At 49.6% G+C, this 14308-nt stretch overlaps 7 protein-coding genes across 7 annotated transcripts; 5 read left to right on the top strand and 2 right to left on the bottom strand.

The window, feature by feature from the left end:
- Positions 1–1003: 1003 nt before the first annotated feature.
- N7481_009314 (SUN domain-containing protein) lies at positions 1004–2500 on the top strand (the record flags this gene model as incomplete). Its single annotated transcript, XM_057268533.1, has 2 exons — positions 1004–1321; positions 1406–2500. 2 exons carry the CDS (start codon positions 1004–1006, stop codon positions 2498–2500), a joined length of 1413 nt encoding a protein of 470 aa, XP_057119210.1.
- A 1579-nt stretch (positions 2501–4079) lies between these two features.
- On the bottom strand, positions 4080–4349 carry N7481_009313 (uncharacterized protein; the record flags this gene model as incomplete). Its single annotated transcript, XM_057268532.1, has 1 exon — positions 4080–4349. The coding sequence occupies one exon, from the start codon at positions 4347–4349 to the stop codon at positions 4080–4082; it is 270 nt and encodes an 89-aa protein (XP_057119209.1).
- A 1666-nt stretch (positions 4350–6015) lies between these two features.
- On the top strand, positions 6016–7762 carry N7481_009312 (Zn(II)2Cys6 transcription factor; the record flags this gene model as incomplete). The annotated part of the gene is made up of 4 exons (XM_057268531.1): positions 6016–6283; positions 6355–6450; positions 6504–6987; positions 7054–7762. The coding sequence occupies 4 exons, from the start codon at positions 6016–6018 to the stop codon at positions 7760–7762; spliced, it is 1557 nt and encodes a 518-aa protein (XP_057119208.1).
- A 67-nt stretch (positions 7763–7829) lies between these two features.
- N7481_009311 (putative transsulfuration enzyme family protein) lies at positions 7830–9079 on the bottom strand (the record flags this gene model as incomplete). Its single annotated transcript, XM_057268530.1, has 2 exons — positions 7830–8861; positions 8924–9079. The coding sequence occupies 2 exons, from the start codon at positions 9077–9079 to the stop codon at positions 7830–7832; spliced, it is 1188 nt and encodes a 395-aa protein (XP_057119207.1).
- A 608-nt stretch (positions 9080–9687) lies between these two features.
- N7481_009310 (FMN-binding negative transcriptional regulator) lies at positions 9688–10458 on the top strand (the record flags this gene model as incomplete). Its single annotated transcript, XM_057268529.1, has 1 exon — positions 9688–10458. The coding sequence occupies one exon, from the start codon at positions 9688–9690 to the stop codon at positions 10456–10458; it is 771 nt and encodes a 256-aa protein (XP_057119206.1).
- Positions 10459–11077: 619 nt separating this feature from the next.
- On the top strand, positions 11078–12212 carry N7481_009309 (IST1 family protein; the record flags this gene model as incomplete). The annotated part of the gene is made up of 2 exons (XM_057268528.1): positions 11078–11266; positions 11307–12212. The coding sequence occupies 2 exons, from the start codon at positions 11078–11080 to the stop codon at positions 12210–12212; spliced, it is 1095 nt and encodes a 364-aa protein (XP_057119205.1).
- A 742-nt stretch (positions 12213–12954) lies between these two features.
- On the top strand, positions 12955–13795 carry N7481_009308 (uncharacterized protein; the record flags this gene model as incomplete). The annotated part of the gene is made up of 2 exons (XM_057268527.1): positions 12955–13545; positions 13769–13795. The coding sequence occupies 2 exons, from the start codon at positions 12955–12957 to the stop codon at positions 13793–13795; spliced, it is 618 nt and encodes a 205-aa protein (XP_057119204.1).
- Positions 13796–14308: the final 513 nt, after the last annotated feature.

The following is a 14308-nucleotide window of genomic DNA, read 5'->3' as shown; positions in this document are numbered from 1 at the left end:
CGCGAGAGCCTTGTGTGTACTCCGTACCGTGCGTGTGGCCCCATCTGATTTTGACCAGGATTCGGCCCCGATGGGGTAATAGGGCATTGGGGGCTTCTGCGATTGGCGGAATTCATGGGTATGGTCGAAATATCTATCATGATCAACAGGTCCAGACCGCGACGGCCTCGATACGCTGGTGGATTTGATTAAGATTGGCGGGAGAATCCAGCAGGGCCGGAGTCAGGAGGGCGATGATCAGTGGGCGAGTTTTCATGTGCGAGTTCCAGTTGGATAGGGGTATGGAGTATGGAGGATTCGATACACAGTGATCATGTGGGTACGAAGTACGAGTACCCATCCTTCACTCTTTTGCATAGTGTGCCGGCAGTCAGCACGCAGTAATCCGTACAAGGTACGGGGTATACTCATACAAGTAGAATTTCCCCAATGATTGAATGCAGTTGCAGATGTAAGCAGAGGCAAACAGAACGAGGGAAGTGGATGTAGGTGTGAGTGTGGGAAAGTGGAAGTCTCCACTGAAAAGGAACCCCCGGGGAAGGAACCCACGTGATTGGCTATCATCTACACCAAAAGTGGTTCTGCCCCTGAGACTAACCTCCAACTAACCTCGACTATTCACCAACACTAGTACATCTACAGCTCTAGTCTCCTGTTGCTAGTCAACTAGCGCCTTCAGGGGGCCGCTCAGCCTTCCTGATGGGGAACTGTCTCCAGTCCATCCAGGGTCAGCCCTTTCAAGTTGGACCCTCTTTTCCTGATGGCCCTCTTTGGCCCCAAACCGGTTCGCTTCCCCTGGGGTGACTGGGGCCAGGGCCCTGGCGGCTGTGCTGGGCCTCTTTTCTTGTCGACTTTGCCAGCTTTGGGACTTTCTTTCTCTTCGACCCCATTCTCTGCGAGCTTCTTGTGTCCAAGGCCTCTGGCCATCTTACATTCTTTATTTTCAATTCTCGGTTAATCCCAGTCATTCGCTCTTTTGATACACAAGTCCACGATCGCAGATATGAAGTTCAACATCGCTCCCTCTCGCGCTGCCGCGCTCGTCGCCCTCATTGCGAGCGCTGAAGCTGCCCGCCACGGCCACTCCCACCTCCACCGCCGCTCCGAGAATGTCTCCGTTGAGAAGCGTGGTGGTCAGTGCCAGTTCCCATCCAACGCCGGTCTCGTCTCCGTCACTCCCAATGAGGAGAACGCCGGTTGGGCCATGAGCCCTAACCAGCCTTGCAAGCCCGGAAACTACTGCCCGTACGCCTGCCCTGCCGGTCAGGTCTCTATGCAGTGGGATCCCAAGGCCACTTCCTACTCTTACCCCATGTCCATGGTATGTTGCGTCGATCATTCACCTGTCATGTTCCGCAAGGGATATGCGCATATGCAAGGGCCCCCGCTGACAGGTCATATCTAGAACGGTGGTTTGTACTGTAATGAGGATGGCGAGATTGAGAAGCCATTCCCCAGCAAGCCTTACTGCCAGGATGGTACCGGTGCCATCAAGGCCAAGAACAAGGCCGGCAAGGCTGTCTCCTTCTGTCAGACCGTCCTTCCCGGTAACGAGGCCATGCTTATCCCCACTCTGATCGAGGAGCTCGAGACTCTGGCTGTTCCCGACATGTCCTACTGGTGCGAGACCGCTGCCCAGTACTACATCAACGCCCCCGGTATCTCTGCCGAGGAAGGCTGTGTCTGGGGTACCAACGCCAATCCCGTCGGTAACTGGTCCCCTTACACTGCAGGTGCCAACACCGTCACCAACGGCGACACCTATGTGAAGATCGGCTGGAACCCCATCTACTTGGAGCCCACCACTCCCTTCCGCAACATCAAGCCAACCTTCGGTATTGAAATTGAGTGCGAGGGTGGCGGCTGCAATGGTCTTCCTTGCAAGATCGATCCATCCACCATGAGCATCAACCACATGGAGGGTTCCAGTATCATGACCGGCGCCGGTGGTGCTACCGGCTGTACCGTTACCGTCCCCAAGGGCTCTACCGCTCACATTGTCGTCTGGGACGTTGATGGCAGCGACAGCGACAGCGGTAGCTCCAGCTCTGAGACCGTCTCCATCTCGACTAGCTCCGCTACCTCGACCTCGACCAGCACCAGCACTCCTACCCCGACTCCTACCACTACCTCGACCACGGAGACCCCTACCTCCACCCCCACATCTACTCCTACCCCCACTACCACCACCTCCACCTCCACCTCCACCTCCACCCCTACTCCCACTTCGCCATCGACCTCGACTGTCACTGCTACCTCCACCGTGACTCCCTCCAGCAGCACCAAGCTGCCCAAGTCGAGCCCCTCGTTGAGCTACACCTACCGCCCTCATGTTTTCACTGGTTCCGCTGAGATTGTTGCTGGTTCGTCGGCTACCGGCACGGCTGTTGCGGCTGCTTCATCCTCCACCGGTGCTCCCGGCAATGGTGCTTCCACCGCCACTGTCTCGATGGCTAGCCTGCTCTTCGGTGCCGTGGCTGTCATGGTCATGAACTACTAGGTCTGGCCGGGTCTGTAGCTACTGCGGACCGGACTTGCCAACGTATAGATGACTTGGAAGCCGTTCACAGGCGCCGCATCGGGAAATCTCCGACTGCAAGACATGCATATTATATTCACTTCTAATCACCCGTCTATTATTACCTTTCTACATCCGTTCGATCGCGAGCGCTTTTACCCCTCATGACGACGTCCACGTTGACATCATCTTTTATTTTTTACGACTTATATATACCTTTTTCGCTCCTCAGCGACAGTTTTATTTTTTAGTTTCTTGGGTGTCCGATTACTTCTCGTTATTGATATATGCATTGGTTTATTTATATGGGTTCCTAATTCGACGACCGGTGAAATGTTTTTTAAACCGAGCGAGTTTGGAGGGGTCTTTGTTGGACATAGGAAAATGGGCTTTGAAAATTTACAGTTACCATCTTTGACCTTCTTTTCTCTTAGGTGCATGTACTGCCAGGACGAGATTCCCGCGCAAATGTCTGTAAATTTAAAATCATCTCTTTCAGCCTGTGTCCTCTAGCTATATTGAACATCTCATACTAGTATGTATAATAACCATTCGTTTTATAAATTAATCATTGAAGTTACAAAAAGATTTGTGTAGAAAATCTTTGTTTGGTAAAGTTATAAGAATATACAGAGTTTGAACCCGGAGACATTTGAGAGGCCATACTATGAAGGCTTGATCACATATTGAGGACTCCGAATAAGTTTTTTTTAAACATTTCTCATTGGTACACCATTAGTCTAATCTGCTCATACTTACTAGGCGTACAATTCCCCTTTTATCAGAACTGACACTTCGTCAGCGGCGAAAATGCCGTGTCCGATACCGTCGGCACCTTCAGCTGGTTTCTCAACAACCCCCCATTTGAGTTTTCAGTGCGAGATATTAGAGTCAAATTGCCCAACTGGAGTTCCGTCACTGAGTAAGATCCATAATGGATGGCATGCAGCGGCAATACTAGCACTACAGCATCCCGATAGGGGAATGTTGGCTGGATATTTCGGTACTAGAGCCGCAATGATCAATGCAAACAACAGAGCTCCGCCCACAGAGCCCGCGAGGACCCCTGCAAGAGGCGACTGATAAATGTATCCCAAAGGATGTATCTTGATCGCGGATCCGGGCATGAGATAATAAATATCTATGTTTGCGAAGAAGATAAGCTGCGAGACCAGTATAGCCAAGGCGATCATCAATGGAATCGGCCACTGAAGCGGTACAGACAAGAAGTATGTTGATCGCTGGGCGATATTGTTCACAGGCAGCGACTAGTCAACACTATCCTGGTATCGCCGTTTGACAAGGTATTCGCTATCAACCCTTTGAAATTTACTACAACACTTTCATTATCTACAAGGTGTTCATAATGTAGTATGTTTGCATTCATTGAATGAAATGACAACCGTATACTACCAGTCTGTACTGTCTGCCTAATACTAATATGCAAAGGAAAAAAATATCGTTCATCAAAACTTGAAGCCATTATAGTAACGCCCATCGCCATGCACTTTTCAGTTCTATCAAACGCCCGTGGCCGCTTAGCTTGCCCCGATTCCCAGTCTCAGTAATTCAATTCCGCAATTGGAATAACCATGTCTGGCCTATTGCATACAAGGGCCATGCCGTTGAGGTTTCGTTGTCGGACTTCGCGCATGTATTTTCTTTGCTCGTAGGGTATGTCGTAAGCGTTCTCTTCGTCGTCCCCGTGGTACATTTGATAGATGCCGGAACCAATAAGTACGAATGCTATGCACCCAACAATGATAGCGAAGACGTAGAGGGAATATTGATTTGAGCCGTCACGCTTCATGAGGGAAGTGGCAGTCTCCATTTTGAAGATTGAATCGCGAGGGATAATAGCTGCGAGAGTAATGAAGGTTAGTTGAGTTATGAGAAGCGTCCCAATTTGGGGGCCCATTGATCCAGTCTCAAGAATGTAGACTCACGACTCATGTTAAATCAATAATAACAAGTCTCAAAGGACGGGTAGTAGTCCAGACAATGTCACGGTATAGGATGTATAGTGTAGAGTGGAAATTCACAGAGTTGCTTACTAGGAAAAAGAGACACAGCCAGAGTGTGGCAGACAGGGTAAATATAAGGAATCCCCTCGTCGGGCCAAAATACTAATTTCCAACCATCGGACCCATCCCATGCACACACAATCCAAAGATAGGAACCGAGCAAAGTGAAACACCATCAGCACATTCTCATCCATGCCAACCAAACTAAGAACCTGATATCTTCCCCAAAAGGGAATAGCGTCTTTTTAGTCTACTTCCCATGATGTCATAAACCGAGCGGACCAACCACAGAACGGAATTGCCCAAGTGGGTCTACCAATCAGGGCTCGTTTGATCGCAGCTGCGCTTCTGACAGTCTCCATCGGCCCCGGTATCCTATTTTCTTCTTGCAGGACTCCATAGTAGTAGCCTCGTACTCCATAGGAACCTTGTTGATTCGCGAGCTAATTTTACTTTCTCTTTCCTTCTTTATTTTTTCTTGGGTAAGGACATGCGTGTCCTCCTTTTGTGGCCAGCCGGTCGATGTCGACTTAAGCAATCTGGACCCAGGGCAATGCTTTCAACTGTGTACTAGATGTATGGAGATCAGGCTGACCCCCCCCACTACAACTGCTCATTGGATCTAATTATACTTGCTCGCTCGTCTCTGTCCAGTCAAGTACCCCGAGTGAACGCCCCGGCTGTTCCTGGTGCACAGGCCTAGTTTTATCGATGCTACTCCCTTGGCTTTAGCAATTATAAGGCCATCGACAGCCAATCAATGGTTGCTCCCATCTTTGCAGAGCAGCATAGGGAGAATGTATTTTCCTGACTAGTAGCGAGGTTTCCCGGCCTTTCAAAGGCCTCGTGGACGATGTTTCCAGCTCGATTTCTTCCCTACCCCAAGACTTGAGAAGTGTTGCTCACCAGTGGAGTATTGACGGGAACTGAAGCAATTTAACAGTTCAATCCAGTCCTTTCTGTGAAGTTTTGCAATACTATTTTTTGCAGTTTAATTGAGGATGATTGAGTTGGTCTTTTCAGGTGGTCAATGTTGGTGATATTGATTCCTGTTTGAATTGAACCCAGGAGAGAAAACAGGAAGCAAAAGGAAGGAATTCGAGATTTACAATCAAACACTAATTTAACCCGGTCCTTGTGAATAAATGGAGACATATCTATGAAATTCAGCTAAATCTCGACTCAAAGAACTTGAAGGCATCGGTCGAAAGCCGTTCGAAGCAGAAATTCCCAACGCAAGCAAACAACGAGGCGGAAAATGGAAACTTACGACCGCACCATAACTATGCTCTATAAACCAATTTTTGGGATTGATTGCGAGTCATAATTCAACCTATACCGATAAGATGAGGCGACTCTTTTTACAGACAGCCCTATCGTTCTCATGGCTGTAGTTCCGATATTAGTCAGCAAACGACCGCCCACCTTCATCAAGGCAAAGTATCTCGCCACAACTCTTCAACGAGCCTCGTAATGGATCTAGAATCTGGCGGCCCGTGCTACACCTGTCGGAATCGTCGCATTCAATGTGACCAGACAGGGGTGCCGTGCGCGAAATGCCAGAAGGCTGGCCTGGAATGCCTCGACAAACGGCCATTCCGATGGGTTCAAGGCGTGGCTATCCGCGGGCGAATGCAGGGCCGATCGTACGACGCCAACAAAGAGACAGCGGCCACTGCTGCTGGGAAACGGATGGTGTTGAAAACTAATGCCACTCGGAGGGGGCCCCGGAAAGCGGAAGGTCTGTTCATCCTGGGGGAAAGGCGGGACAAGGCTCTGATTTATCACTAGCCATACTAACTTTGAAACCAGACCATACTATCCTCGATACGGCATCTTTACCTGTCGTTCTTCACGATCCTTCAACTTTACATTTGGATCGCAAATCCCAGTACTACATTGACTATTGTAAGCATGGAGTCCCGCTCAAAAATTTCACAAACTGACCTCAAACCAAACAGTTAATGACCGAATATGCAAAGTTTTTATTTTATATGACAGCAACCGGAATCCATTAAGAAGTCTGATTCCCATGGGTTATCAAGATCCGGTTCTAATGAAGGCTCTTCTTGCGCTTGCGGCCCGTCACCATGTCAATACGGGCCACTCATTCCATCAAACTGAATTGCCGGCATCTTCCTCATTGCAGCTTGCCAATGCGAACCAGGATGCCCTCTCATTTAAACACCAAGCCATGGAGGCATTATCGCACTCTCTGCGCGACACACAGTTGAGCAAAAAAGACACTACCGTTGCCAGCATCTTCCTCTTGATCTTTCTAGATCTTCTCGAATCTGGCAGTGATGGCTGGAATTTTCATCTGCAGGGGGCTAAAAATTTAATCGCATCTACTTTCTCGCATCCCAATTCGGAGACGAATATTAATCAGGGGCCTGGACAAACAATCGAAGAAATTCGAGGCTTCATCATCAAACAAATTTACTTGTGAGTTACCCTAGGTAAATGAAGGCAGATGACTTTGAATTTTGTTGACCTTGCAATTTTTGGCAGTATTGAGACACTTGGAGGGGCATTCCTGCGCCCTAAATTATTAACTCAAAACTCATCCTTCGACCACCAAAAAGAGAAATACCAAGAGGCGATCGAGGCCTCCTTTCTCGGATGTCCCGAGTATATACTGACGGCAATTCAACGGCTTTCTGTGCAAAGGGACAGCATTGCCGAATCTCAACGGCCACTTGATGAGATCTCCACCAACACCTATTTGAAGGACACAGCATCATTAATCGAAACCATTAAAGGCTTCGACAGCTACGCCTGGGCCACAAATCTTCGGCGATCCAGGAGCTCTTCATCCCAAGAGATCATAGGCCTGTGTAACTTATCCGAATCATACAAACTTGGTGCTCTTCTCTACGCAGGACGCATCGTGGATGCCCTGACTGAAGAGTCGATCGAACAAAACCATCTGATCACAGAGCTTCTTGGCGTGATAGAGTCTCTGAAAGACAACCTCGAAATATTCAAATGCATTTTGTGGCCAATGTTTGTGGCTGGCTTGGAGTGCCAATGGCAGGCCCAGAGAGACTTTCTCATCGATTGCATTGAGAAATTCTGGGACATCACCAATTGTTTGAATGCAGTTAATGCTGCAAAGATGCTGCAGGAATACTGGCAGAAGGAAACTTCTACAGAAGATGCACAGTCACAATGGATATTTAGCATTGGAAGTTTGGATCGAGACTGGCTTTGGCTTTAAGGACATACGATATACGAATAATGAGTTGATTTTCATGTTATCCCTTGAATGTTTGATCTCATCTAGATTATGATTCTCTTGTCAGCGAGGTGAATGCCTGCAACAAGTCGGCCTTTAAATCCTCCCAGTTCTCCAGCCCAATGCTAACTCGCAATAGCTTGCGATCAACCTTTGAATCAGACAGCGCCCGCCATTCAATGAGCGACTCAACCCCACCCAGACTCGTAGCATGCTGGAAAAAGTTCAGTTTGCTAGGAAGGGTTTTCGCAAAGGTCTCATCACGCAAGATGATCGAGAACACAGGCCCAAACCCGCAAGGCATCTGCTTCGCCAACCACGGCTCATTCTGGAGACTGGCATGATACATTTTCTGGAGGACAGCTTGAATGACAAATTCTTCGCTGCCCGGGACAGGGTCGAGGGTCTTCATAGCAACATCAAGCCATGAAATCAATTTAGCGCAGTTCTCGCTCGCGCGCTGAACTCGAACTTCTAAAGTTCGCAAGCTCCGAAGACCCATCCAGCCTTCGAGGTTGCCAATGTTGCTTCCTAGAGCCACTCGGTCCTCATAAAGTCGTTTCAACCAGTCTTCTCGCTTGACAGCAAGAACACCGCATAACATATCGCTGTGACCACCGAAATATTTCGAGCCTGAGTGGAAGACGATATCAGCTCCCCATAAAAACGGATCCTGGAGGCCTGGTGGCCCGAATGTGCTGTCGACAATCAGGTAAGCGCCGCGGGAGTGTGCTTTCTTGGCATATTCTTCAATGTTGAATGCAGTTCCGAGCGGGTTGACGGGTGTTTCAAGAAGGATGACATCTCCTTCCCCTAAGTTTTCGGCAGGACAGTCGAGCTCGAACTTTTGAAGACCTGACAGACGGGATATAACCGATATAACTTCATGACTGCCGTGGTAACCGTCGCCCACGGATATACGTCGGGGGTTCAAGAGGGTCAAGGCGGCGTATAGAGCTGCCAGTCCGCTGGCGTAGCTCACAGCATGGCCCTTTAGGAGAGATGAAAGGACTGCTTCGAAGCGAGTTGCATTGGGTGCGAATTCGCGGGAATATACGTAATTCTTGCCGTTGAACTCGGCCTATACATTGAGTTGGTCTTTAAAGTCGATGGAATGGGAGTAGGTTTGCTTTCAATACATACGATTGGGTCCTCGGGTATGACAAGTTGGTTAGGGTCATTAGGATATCTGAAAATTGTGGAAAGGTGAATGGGTGGTGCAACATCATTCACCAAGTTCAAGTAGTCATCGGCATGGAGCGCTTGGGTTGAGGGATGGGCATTGTTGACGGGAGCCATGTTGTGTGTGTTTTTTCTACCTTTCCAGTAGATTGTTTGTATTCAATCATAAATGAAGAGAAGAGTTCTTATTTAGCAGATTCTGGCACTACAGCAACACGGATATCAGAACATGTAGAGCTTTTCTCTCCCCTCGCCTCTCGCCCCACTCCCGTCAAGTTCCTAATCCGGAGGGTTATCCCACCATGTCATTGGTCAAGCAACTCAATCTTCTCGGCTGGCTTAATTCGTGTCCACTCAGAAGAGTCATCGTTAGACTCCACTGTTCAAATCTCCTCTTCTTTTCCTTCTATGGTTTAGTTTTGCCCAAATCTGCATGAATGAGCCATCACCTAAACTTGTTCGTAGGCATAGGGCGTGGTATGCATAGGGCGTGGATAATTGATAACCCTCATTATACGGCGGGGTGAGCCAATGAAAAGCCCGCATTACAAAGGGAACGGCAAATAGAAAGCCCCGCGATTGGCCTAGTCACTGATCAGTGATGGGTAACTAAATGGAACAGCTGTGGTGGTACTCCGTATATAAAGAGTAGATTAGAGACCATAGGTCTTGACTCACAACTATACACACACCTTTCCTGCTCCTTCTCACACTCGCCGATCACCATGTATCTCCGCGCAGCCCACGCAGAGAACTCAATCAAAGCTCTCTTCGAATTCATTCAAGGGAATCCCCTAGGTGTCCTCACCACCGCCATTTCCTCGCCATCCTACCCATTCCTCCAATCCAGCCATATCCCCTGGGTATTGGATATCTACGACGATGACCCCTCGGCGCCCGTCAAAGGACTCCTACGAGGCCACATGGCCCGACAAAACCCCCACTCCAAAGCCATGATGGAATCTTGCACCAATTCACCTACTGGAAAACTCCAGCAAGACGTGATGATCCTCTTCACGGCCCAGGATCACCACTACGTGACGCCGAAATTCTATACCGAGACCAAGCCGGCTACTGGGAAGGTGGTGCCGACGTGGAACTACGCCGCGGCTCAAGTCTACGGTAAAGCTACGATCTATTATGACTCGGCTGCGGATGAAACGGCGCAATATCTTCAACAGCAGATTCATGATTTGTCTCAATTGTGTGAGACTTCTATGATGGGTCATACGGGTCAAGAGGGGAAGCCTGGGCCTTGGAAGGTTTCTGATGCGCCGGAGCGGTATATCGATATTATGAAAAAGAATATTATCGGCATTGAAGTTTCTATTGAGAGTATTGGGGGTAAGTTTAAAATGAGTCAGGAATTGGGAGAGGGGGACCGACAAGGTGTTATTCAGGGCTTTAATAACCTTGGCTCGGATGTTGGGACTAATCTGGCGGGTTTGGTGAAAGAGCGTGGGGAGATGAAGGATGCAGCGAAGGGCCAGAAATGATTTAGATAGAGGCTGAGATAGAGTATATTCCAGAGGAAGTACTAGTACTAGTGCTCATTCAAGTGCCAGTGGCCATAAAGTATACTATTAAGTGTGTTCGAGTATGCTGGTATTTTGCCTGTTGTGGGGGCTCTTCCAGTCCAGTCCATTTACCTAGTATCTTTTGCTGTCAGGATTCGTGATTAGTGCTAGTAATAAAGTCATTGCTGCCTAGTCTCATTTATATTCCCACAATTCCATTGCCGAATGCATGTCCTCTATGACTCCTTTATCAGCCCAGTGGGGTATGGGACATACTGCTTTGGGGCTGTTTGGACCCATCGATTACCGCGCATCCCCCACCTCCCCTCTCCATCCCTTTGTTCAACCACATCAACACCTCCAACATGCCTCCCACGGCCCAAACAGTGAGTGAATTCTGCATACACCTGGGCAGTTACTCTGTCTCATATCCCCCTGTATATCCATCTTGTCACCGCAAACTTGAACTCGCTGCCTAGAGCTTACCCCGCACTGCGATTACGAGAACCTCCCCCCATCATGCCGCATGCTGCGCGCAACGCCAATCCTCCGCCCAACGAACCTCCTTGATTGAGACTCAAGAATTAGTACTAACACAATGGATCAACAGACCCGCTTAGTATCTAACCTCCGCCTCCTAATCCCACGCCTCCGCCTCCTACAAAAGAAAGACAACGCATCCTCCGTCGTCCAACGTCGCGAACTCTCCCAACTCCTCAGCGAAGGCCGCGAGTCCTCCGCACGCATCCGAGTCGAAAATGTCATCGCAACCGACATCGCCGTCGAGGTAATGGAGATGGTAGAACTGTATTGTGAACTCCTACTAGCGCGCGCCAACGTCCTCGACCAACTCGCCTTCGGAGAGAAAAGGAACCCGCGCAAGATTGCGCGCAAAGGAACTCTATAAAAAGCAAACCCAGCCGCATGCAGGGGCGGCCGCAAAGCCCGCTGAAACCTCCGGGTCTCGGTTTGGGTTCGCGTGGTTGGGCGGGGGCTCACAGAAGAAGGAAGATACTAGTCTTGCGGATGACGCTGGACTTCTAAGTGATGATGACGATACGTATATGGATACTGCGCTTGATGAGGCGGCCACCGTCATTTTCTATGCTTGGCAGCGATTCCCGCATGAACTTCGGGAACTGACTATTCTGAGGACTATGCTGGGCGAGCGGTATGGGAAGGAGTTTATGACGCTAGCGCAGGAGAATAAGGTGGATACTGTCAAGGTGCCGGATCGTCTTTTGAAGGGTCTGCGCGTGCGTCCGCCTGGTCAGGAATTGGTGGAGAGTTACCTTCGAGAAATCGCAAAGGCATATGGTGTTGCATGGCCGGAAGAAGACATGCAGGAAGACTTGGGAAGTGCGCCGCCTGAATTCGTGGATGATTCCCAAGGCGATGGCGACGACAATGAAGGGGGCGATTTGCCAGTCACCCCGGGGAAACCAGGTGCAGGCGCCACTGAGGCCAGGCGCGCCTCGGAGACCAGTGAACTTAGCAAAGCGACGCCTCCGCGAGGTCCTGCCGATGGTCGGAGTCCTGTCAGTGTCGCCCCGCCGGCGCCGAGGACTGATAATCCAAACCCGCGGGTGAAGGTTCCGGGGCCAGAGGAGAATGAGTCAACGAAGGCTTCCGCTGCGGCAGGGTCAAGGCCTCAGGGGAAAAGCAGTAATGGTGGGATACCAGAACTGGATGAATTGACACGGCGGTTTGCAGATCTCAAGAGAAAGCCTTAGACCTGCAGCTTGCCGAGGGAGAAGGTCTTGTGACAGCCAGCACTCAGCCAGCTCCCGCACTGTCATGTACATAGTCTTGGGCGGCAGTTCATTCGGCCTGGCGCTAGTTGTGTTTTAAATTGATGTTAGTAGTACTAGTATTGACGAGCAAAGCGTTTCCCCAAGCAATGGATAATTTTTCAGATTAATGCATCGGCATCTGCTTCTCAGGAACCGTGACGGGAAAGAGATCCAAGCTTGATCGATCTGGGTAGATCTCGATCTTGCAGAGAGGGGCGATCTAGATCGAACCAAAGTTATATCAACTTGGGAGTACAAGACAAGGGCGACTTGGGGGTTGTTATCCTCAAGACAATAGTAGGACTTGAAACTAAATCAATTCCGCACACGAGTATATACTCTATGTGTCTATAGTATTCACTAGTATACTAAATATACTCCAAGTAACTTGAAATGAACGTGTCTCATTTGAGTCGCGCCGTTAAACTAAAAAGCGGGACTAAACCCAGTTGGAACTTGAAAAGCCCGGGAAATTGAGAGTCCCCAATCCGATGCATCCACCTGCAATCTCGACAACACGAGCTCCGAGTCCCCTGTCAATTTCTTAATATGAGAGGAGTGCGCCTCCTGCCATCGTCTCCCTCGCACGCGACTCTCCAACCTACCCACTAATTACCCGCGAATCTCCATTCCTCTTCCCCCTCCACCTCTCCTCCGCCAAATCGATCCGAACAAACCACACATGCCGGTCTACATGCTCCACGGGTTCCGGTGGCCTCGCGCAGGCTTCACGGGAATCCGAGTCTATGTCGTCCTCCACAACCTGGAAGAAGCCGCCGCCGAGTACATCCAGCAACCACTCACCACGGAGCTTCTGACCGAATCCTTCAACAAGACTTGCCCCGACCTCGTCCCCCGACTGCCTGAACTACGCTTCATCGAGCAGTACGATCCCGCCGACGAGACCAGCAACACTGTCAGCCAGGAACATGCCTACGTCGGCGCAAAGGTCGTTGTTTTCCCCGACGGCGGTGGTCTGGCACCCGCGCCCGGCGCGGGCCCTGGATTGAATATTGAAGACGTCGTTGAGCAAGGGTCCGGTTTGACGGACGATCAGACAGCAGCGCTAGAGGAACTCCGCGATAGATTAGCGCCCGGCGAGAAAATTGGCTGGTTTATGGTTTATAATGGTGATCCGGACAGATATTTCCCTCCGTCCGAGGACGAGGATGAGGATGAATATGACGAGGAGGATGAGGAGAGTTATGTCGATGAGAAATCCGAGGCTCAATCGCAAGCTGCGACTGAGCCGGGGACTCCTCAGAGTTATACCGTATGTAAAGAACGGATCAGATCAGGGCATATCTTGTTTTCTTCTGTTTTTCCCATGCTAATATGCCTCGGCGATTTTCCAGGCTCGTCTAACGAGGCTCTTCAATCGCATGAGCTCTTCTTGAATCCATCACTCACCATTTCCGACCGTGTCGCAATCGCAACCCCAAGCCCAACCATATAATGAATGACCCCCCTCCCTCCGCCCATGTCGTCTCTCTCAGAACGACATCTCTCAACACGACAAATGACAAACCACAAATTTTGCTTGCCTGGGCTCAGTAAGATCGGAGCTTCACGAATTTCCACGCCTTATGTCAGTCGAAGCTCTTCCCGGAGCCATGTGCCAATGTTTCAATAAAAACTATACATTAGCGACGAGATGCGCTACTTACTCAGATAGTTCTCATTCTTTCCCCCTGTGAAGCCCTTGCGTAGATCTTCCTGCTTCGTTCCCATCGCTTACTATTCGTAGAATTAAACGGCACTAAATCAATTCCCCGTAAATCTTGCTGCAAGTAGTCAAGTTGGGTTGGCATCTGGCATTTGCCAATTGGGAGAATCTCTCCATATTCTTTCGATCTCATCATAGTCTAGTACACAACTTGAACTAGTAGTAGTAGTACTAGTATTGAAGTTGTTTTCCTAAGTACCGGAAAGATGATATCTCAGCTGGGAAACCAACCCTTAACCCTGTACTGTCATTCGTTGTCTTAGATCTATGTCCCTAATTGCCTGCATTTTGTCTTTTTTCAGGTTCGCCG

This window comes from Penicillium waksmanii (assembly GCF_028829765.1).
Source record: "Penicillium waksmanii strain IBT 27052 chromosome Unknown utg000008l:1.0-5622682.0:1.0-5626561.0, whole genome shotgun sequence".
Taxonomy (NCBI): domain Eukaryota; kingdom Fungi; phylum Ascomycota; class Eurotiomycetes; order Eurotiales; family Aspergillaceae; genus Penicillium; species Penicillium waksmanii.
The sequence above is the reverse complement of the archived record's forward strand: the minus strand, read 5'-3'. Positions and strand labels throughout refer to the sequence as shown.